This window comes from Melampsora larici-populina (genome assembly GCF_000204055.1).
Source record: "Melampsora larici-populina 98AG31 unplaced genomic scaffold MELLAscaffold_33, whole genome shotgun sequence".
NCBI lineage: Eukaryota > Fungi > Basidiomycota > Pucciniomycetes > Pucciniales > Melampsoraceae > Melampsora > Melampsora laricis-populina.
The window spans coordinates 239276-247683 of NW_006768797.1; the positions used below are offsets into that span (position 1 = coordinate 239276).

At 43.9% G+C, this 8408-nt stretch overlaps 1 protein-coding gene across 1 annotated transcript; it reads left to right on the plus strand.

Annotated features, from left to right (window-relative positions):
• Positions 1–6653: 6653 nt before the first annotated feature.
• Positions 6654–8408, plus strand: MELLADRAFT_108933 (uncharacterized protein; the record flags this gene model as incomplete). The annotated part of the gene is made up of 4 exons (XM_007412800.1): positions 6654–6906; positions 7062–7127; positions 7316–8179; positions 8263–8408. 4 exons carry the CDS (start codon positions 6654–6656, stop codon positions 8406–8408), a joined length of 1329 nt encoding a protein of 442 aa, XP_007412862.1.

Sequence of the window (8408 nt, forward strand, 5' to 3'; positions counted from 1 at the left end):
GTGCTCTGTTTGATGTTATGAGTGACAGGTCATTTTAGACTTACAGCGACTAAAGGATTTGATGGCATCTTTCACTCAAAAGTATCACCGAGGGACCTAGTCCAAAACGGTTTAATCTTGAAAAAAACCTTTTTTTCCATATCTGTCTCTGTTGGTACCGTGAGTGAGCTGTCACCACAGCCTCTCTACATGTACTGACGTGGACTTTCGATGGAAGGGCACTTTTGACGTGCGCTGTCAAAAGAAACACGAGCAACGGCCGGGTAAGTACATCTTGTCTTCCCTTTCCCCTTTTCCCTTTTCCCCTTTCCCTCTTATTCTCCTCCCGTCCATTACCATCTTTTCAATACCTCGACATCCCTCTTTTGCCTCTCTCATCATCATTCTTGTTTGTCCAAACCATCATTATTCCATTTATCGTGGTTAGTTTTTCGTTTTCTCATGATTCATGGCTCGGTTAACACTTCCTCACTTGCCTTCCTCACCTGTTCCCAGATGCCTATCCACAGCCCCGAGGTCAAGATGCTCGTGGTGCGCATGGTGATTCGAGGGATGCGGTTTCGTGAGATTGTTGAATCACTCGGCATTCAACTCGCGCTCACCTCGGTCCGGCGTTGGTACCATCTCTACCGGACGACTCGAGCAATTGTGACCAATCCGATGGATCATATGGAACCAGGCCCTCCACCCGTGTTAGGACCAGCTGAACACCAGTTCATCATGGAATCGCTTGAAGTGGACCCAACCCTCTATCTAGATGAGCTCCAAACGAAAATTACCGACACCTTTGGGATCCACGTCTCAACCATGACTCTTTCAAAGGAGCTACGAAATAGGCTGGCCTGGTCCAGGAAAAAGGCCCGTACGGTCCATCCCAATCAATCCATGGCTGCACGAGGAGCCTACATACAATCAGTTCATGACATTGACCCTAGATGTCTAGTATTCACTGGTACGTTTTTTTTCTTTCAATTTGTAAATTTCATTATATGTTTATGTATTCAGGATGTTTTCATCTTTCAGACGAAAGTGCAATTACCAAGCGTCGGTTGTTTCGAGATTACGCGCGTGCACCCGTTGGTCAAAGGTCCAGCCGCCTGCAGAGGCCCACCAATGCTACTCGATGGTCCGTATTGCCCGCCATTTCTTTAGATGGAGTGATTGCTTGTAAGATCCAGGCGGGTGGGTATGCACGGATCGACTTCGAAGACTTCCTTGAACATGATCTTGTAAGTCATATGTTTTTTGTATGCTTTCATGATACTGACATGGATGTCTTATTTGTAGTTACCGGCAATGAATCCCTGGCCGGCTCGTAATAGCGTATTGGTGATGGATAATGCACCGATCCACCACAACGGTCGGGTGGCAGAACTTTGTGAGGCACGAGGTGTTAGACTAGTTTACCTGCCAGCTTACAGCCCGGATCTGAACCCAATTGAAAAAGGTTTTTCGATTTTGAAGGCCCAATTGAGAAGGTCCCAAGTTCTTCAAAATGCTTTGAACCAAAACGAAGAAATGGCCGCGATTTTTGAAAGTTGTATGATACTTTTCAATGAGGCGCTTTCGGAAGCGCTTTTCCGAGGTTGCGGCTATTTGTAGCGTTCATTTGTTTCATGATCTAGCCATCAAATTGCTCGATGTTGTGGGCATGGTAGTTTTTTTTAATCTTTGTCCCTTTGTTTGGTTTTGAATATTTCTCTGCAATGCAATATCAAAGATGTATGCTTGAGTCATATGCTTTTGACTCAAGGTGAGGTTTGGTGCTTGAGGTAATGGATGTACGTGATTGAGCACCTACGGATCATGATCATGATCCTGTTTGCTCAACAATGAGTTTGATCAAGCTCTTAGGAATTGAGCTTGACAAGTTGGATGCGTTCAATACGACTCAGGATCATGACCAACAAATTGATCATGATTATGACATTAGTCATATTCATGACTTCAATATGACTAAGGTTTCTTGACTTTAGATTCTCTAAAATCTATCCTTTAGAATCTATAAAATACGAATAAGTTTTTATTTCTTTTCTTTCAATGTTAAAGGTCAGTCTTTAGCAAACGTGGACCCACATTTGTGACCTTGGTTAGGCTTCAAGAGAGTCACTAGGGAAACTGGTTTTGAAGTCCAATATCGGACATGGCACAAAACACCCATTTGGTGGAACATCATAGCGAGACTAATATATCAGGATAACTTGCATTTTTGGAAAGTTTCTTGGGGAGATAACATGAGAAGTACCTTCTGTGTATCGGACTTTAGGAATGATAACAACTTTTTTTGGATTTTTTGGATGAGAACAAGCAGATAACAAGACTTCGGCATAACAAGAACAAGATAAGCACAATCACTGCCTTTCTGTGAATAGGACTTTATCAAAGATAACAAGACTTTGGGATAGCAAGATAAGCACGAGGTAAGCAGACTTTGGGATAACTAGATAAGCACGATAACTTCCTTTCAGTGTATAGGACTTTGGCGAAGTTAACAAATTCTTGTGGTTTTTTTGACCGAATAAAACAGGAGACAGAAAATTGGATAGCAAGATAACAACACAACTTTGACTTTAGAGGATTACATACTTAACATGTATGATTCTTCGATTTAGGTATTCATCAGGCAGCTGAAATGATTAATAGACGCAGGAGAAGTCGGATGATCAGTGATCAATAACTGAAAGAAGTGGAAGTCATGAAGGGCGCACTCACCTTGTCTTTTGGTGATTCGCATGTAACGAGCTTCAGCAGCTGCAAGCAGACGGCCTGCAACACTGCGGTTAACACCTCGAAAAACCAAAGTCCCCTCAGTCATCTGAAGGGACGGGATGAGATCGGTCCATGACTCTACCCCAGCTTCAGCTAAGCCCATGCGGGTATTCAAATCTTCAGGGGGAATACCAGTAGTGTAAAGGAAATTCTCCAATGCCGCTTCGTGAGAAGCAATCACCGAGGTACCAATACCGTCGGAAATATCTGAAGAGTCATCACCGTTATCTAACTCAATCACGTTTCCTGTAGAGCGACCAGTAACTAAATGAATCGTTTTCATCATGAGCACAACCTTAGGAATAAGAAAGAGCAGACAGTGAAAAAACTACGAAATCTTACCATATTGGGTTTTGGGCAGATTAGGCTTGCCTTCCAAAATGGGCAACTCTAAGCTGGACGTGCTAATCTCAGCTTTGAGCTTTGCATTCCTGGCCGAGGGATCTACATGCAGAGGTATAAGAGAAAGACAGAGATACAAGGAGACTTGTCAGATGGAAGCTAGTTATATAGATCATAAGAGGCGCTACTCACGGTTCTCCTTGTTACCAAAATAACTCTTACCGGCATCATGCTCGCTTTCTGTTTCGGAAATTACACGGTCGTCTGAGGAGATGACCAGGCAGACGCCCGAACCACCGGCAGGAGTAGGGCTGGTTCTTTCTTTGGCATCCTTGCCAAAGAAAGAACGAGTTGATCTAGCAGCCCGACGAGCACCAATACGCATTTGAACGCGGTCACGCACAGCCATAGCGCGATGAAATACTCGAGATTTCTCCATTTCCGCACGATACTCTTTCGTATCAGGCGCCATATGGATCGTGGCCAATTTGGCCTCCTAAATATGAGATTGAAGCGGTCAGTTTAACATCCACAAGGAATGTGTAATATGGAACAACAGGCAACTCACGATAGCTTTGGCCCACTCGAAGGCACATCGCAGGGTGAACCGGTATTGAAAGTTTGGGTCCCAGGGTGCTACCAAAATAACACCATCGCCACTGTTGGAAACCTCGCCGTGCTGACGATAAATGGCCGCAGTGGTCTCGTGCAACTTGACCAACTTTTGGGACGCCTGTGACCACCAAGGGTTAGTTTGACCCAAAATTTACGTAACTGGAGTGTAAAGGAAAAACTTACTTCTAAGCGGGCATTCACCACTTCAAGATCTTGATTGCCATTGCCCGAAGCTGGGCCTGCAGCTGTGGCAATTAGCTGCTTCGCTGCATTGACCTGTAGGAAAATGATTGACATTGCCATTAGTAAACTAACCACATAAATGTGATTAAACACACAAAAGGGAAAACATAAAGACGAGAGAAACATGAAGAAGGACAATAAGAAAAACTTATTAACTCACTTTGGCGTTCTTTTGAGCCTTCAAAGTCTCATCCTCGTGAAGGATCATCACAGAACCTCTTTTTTTCTTCGACTTTTCTAGCAACTCAACAAAACCAAACCAGCCTCGACTTCCATCCAGAACAACCTTGGTGCGACCGACAACACCTTTCCAAATGATGGAAGGTGCGATATCGCTGGTTAAGAGAAGCTGCTCCATTAGCGGGGCATGGACATCACATAACTTCGCACATAGTTTCTTCATGTCATTCAAAGACTTGCCAAACAGGCAAGCCTTGAACTCAATGGGTTCACCATTGTTGAAAGTCTTGGAATCCACAAGAGGGGTCTTGGTAGTCGCAGAGGCACGTCTGCCATTGGTGACCTTCGATGGGATAGGCTCGACCGCAGGTGGACCGTTGTGAGCGTGGAGTTTAAAGACAACCCCGATAATCACTTCGTGCTTTTTGTCGAAAGCGATCCTGGCATCGGTGCCCTCGCGGAACAACGGGCCATTGATGAAGGTGACAGGCGCATCGGGTCCATCAAATATGGATGACGGACGTTCAAACACTGACAAATGAAATGGTCAGTGTCTATATGCTTCTACCTGCGTACAAGCTCAAAATAGATAAAGTAACATAGTATCACTTACACGAGTTGACATGGCCAGATAAGACCTGGCTGCCGTTGGAGGTGTTTGGTGATTGAGCAGATTCAGACATTTCTGATAAAAAAAAACAAAAGTGATACTCGGTCAGATGACTGAGAGCAAGATTATCACTAGAAATTGAAGCACAAGGACTGACTTTTATAAGGCTAGATGGGTTTTTGACTAATCAAACTAAGGAAAAAAAACGATCAAAGACCCAAAGGAAAAACAAACATCAGACTTGGGTTTCAACTTATAGAGAAGAGATAAAGGTCAAGAAAGAGCTGACTAGACGAGTTAGAAAGGGATTGATGATTTGGTAAGTAATTTGTATGTTTTTGAATAACCAATTTGGGAAGTGGCTTGTTTTGAGATGGAGACTGAGACCAAGGGGCGCCTTTATAGGTTTCAAACTGGTGGCAAGCTTGATTGGCGTTGGAAATGCCAATTTGGTTCCAACTGAGTTTAGTGCTAGATTTGGCAATCGAAGAAAGATGACGTGGTAGAATCCAATACCAAAGCCTTTCGAGGCCACAGCTGAACCACCAGATTTTGAAAGGTACAATATGATGTGTTGGTTTCCGACCGAGAGAATAGCCACTGAAAGCAATAGAAGTCGAAGAAACGTGTCGTGGCCGATATCGGAAATTGACGGCTAGATGGAAGCCAAAGGTGAACCACAGGTTTGTGAAAGGAAAGATTGGAAATCGATTGATGTTGAAAAAGGTAATGATTTGAAATGAAATGTATCGATGGAATTGAAGGGATATATATTGAAATTCTTCTTCATGGCCTTCAATCGAAACAAATTACGAAAATGGTCGTCATCAATTTCATGTTCGATTCAAGATGAAGCTTTTGAATGGCAAGAAGGGATGCCACAAAAAGATGAATATGATTTGATGGTTAGCTAGCCCTCGAAGTCTAATAAGTATGATTGTGGAGCGGATGAACTGCAAGCTGACCTTTCCTGATGGTATAAAACCCTTCCTTGTGTGATATGATAACAACAAATAAAGTTCAAGCCAAACAAGGCCCAATATCAGGCAACTGAAGAAGCCGTCGTTTCGTTCTGAGACTGGTGGTGTTGCAAGATACAAGTTTCGTGCAAACGCCGGCTGCACCACCGGTTGCTGACTGGTGGCAAAGGCTGGTGAACGGTGGTGAAGATGGAAATCGAAAGGTGAGGTGGATTGAGAACAAGGGGCAGAGAAAGGTGTGGGAAGAAAAGCGGCTGGAGATTTACATAACGGTTGAATACAACTTGATTATGAAGTCCGACCCTGAAGTGGTCAGGAAAGGGTCCGGTCCATGGATTGACAGCCATGCCGGAGCCGGTTTCTTTCTAGAATCTGTCAGGCATGAGCCAAGACAGAGACGGTTTAGACAGCTTTAGACATATTGAACTACAAGGTTGGACGTCCAAAAACTTAAGATTTCAAGTTTTGGACAATAGAGTAAAATCCGGGTGCGACACAAAGAGGCCAAAAACTGCCATGAAATCCTTTAGTCGCTGTACATCTCAGTTCATTGAGTCGATTTTTACATACTTGCCACTTGGTCTGGGAGAAAGTCTCATTCAATCAATTGATGGGAGCTCGTGATAACTGTCTTGCGATGCTGACATCAATCAAACCTAGTATTGCCACTGCCATTTCTCCGTGCCATGATGCTATTTACATAAGTTTTGATCGATTTCGGCAAATGATGCAAACTGCAGCAAAATGTTGAACTAACCCTTTTACATAGTACTTCAAGGAACGCTCTATAAGACCCTCTGTCCCAATTTGCTACTCATTACGAAACCAGCACATCGCACCCGAACTGATCCTCTAAACTCACTCAGCGAGGGACTTAGTTGAGTTTACTGATCCTCCGTCAAGATCATATAACTATGGCGCCTAATTTTTGGGAGAGGATGTATCAATTGGTGTATAGCCAAATCCATCCAGATGTTCCTCATCATAATTGGCTGATACTCCGACTTGCAACGATCCTATGCCCGTTGGCCGGCCTGCTATACTTTGCGAGTGGGTGCAAGAGGATTAAAACCACCGGCCTGTGGTTTGTTCGCGTCGATACTTCTGGGTTTGCCCATCCAAACGTTCATACGGCGATTCCTTTCTGGGCAGTACTATACACAGCAGGTGAACATTTCTTCGATTGTCCATCTACATACCATGTGAACGGCTATGAAGTTTCGTAATTTTCGTGAGATGTCCCCAGGTGTTCTAACTCAGTCGTGATTTAACCTGATGGTTAGTCAATTTGAGCGGATTGATTTGTTTGCAACGCGATCTAGATACTTTTATCAGACCTGCAACAGCAGTACTTCAACTTATGACTTACCCTCCTCTTTTCAGCTTAGGTGAGCGTCTCGTGTTGCTTGCATGGTATATTTGGTGATTGGCCAAGACTAAGAAATTGTGGCTGCATGAATTGTTTACACTGGGCGAGCAGGTTGGACAAAAGGTTCGTCGACGTTTATAAATGACCTGCAGCCGAATTGAAAGTGTCCGCTTTCAGATACTCATCTCATTTTTGATACTTGATCAGCATGGGCAACGGTATATGCAAGCCCATCAGATAAATTCCGTTTGAATCAGGCAAGCCAACGAACAGGACATACTCGCTTGCCCACGAATGGCAAACCCCGGTTCTTGTCGCCCAAGCTATTCAACATATTGGTCATCATTGGTTACATGTTTCCATTTCTTGCGACGATCCCGACGGCGACCTTGGTGGGGTATCGGGTCTCTCGTATCAACAGTGCTTGGAGATCTTTCGAAAATTCTTCAAGAGTTCTCATCGATCCCTCATCAGCTCCACCATTAAGATTATTGGAACAAAAACTCGCAGGGCATAGTCTCTCTATTTTGGACGAAAGCAGTGGAAGTTTACTGAAGCTCATTAGAATCTTGGGCGGGATCTTTTTCATTGTGGATGCTTTTGTCGTGCTAGTTATCGTTGTGGCATCTCAAAGAATCATAAGCGCACTTTGGTTTCAGGTTGGTTGTCTTCGAGAAAGTTTCCACAGACGTCGAGCGATCAAACTTGACACCCTTCACCGCGCGAAGAGTCATTCGTCGTCTCCGATTTTCGATGAACAGAACCATACCACTGGCTCAACCTACTATATCGACGATTCAAGCTCGAGTGTAAAAAAAACTTTCAAGCGGTTATCTTCAGAAGACAGATGGGCGAGATGGCTTCCTTCATTTAGCCGTGGTACTGAAGTCGATGCGAACACCTGGAGCTCACATCTCTTTCTCGAGCCTAGACAAGATTGGGAAGATATAGATGAAGCTCGACTAGTTCAGCAGTACTTATCCTTGAGGAAGTATACTTCAAATACTCTATGGCAGGCTATCCTGACCTGTTCTGTCGGTTCGTCGTACGTCATCCTGAGTGGGATCACAGGTAAGTTTATGGTATATCATTATGGTTGATGTAAAAAACTCTTCCTGGTTTAATTTGGTGACCATGTCAAATTCTATCCACAGTTTTCAATTCTATGAATGTGCCTGCAAAGATCCCGCTCACATCTTTTACAATATTTGTCTCAACTTGGGCCAACATCACCTGGAACTTGGGAGTCGGTATAGGATTGGGAGCAGTGGGTATCTCTCTGTTGATTGAAGTGCATTAA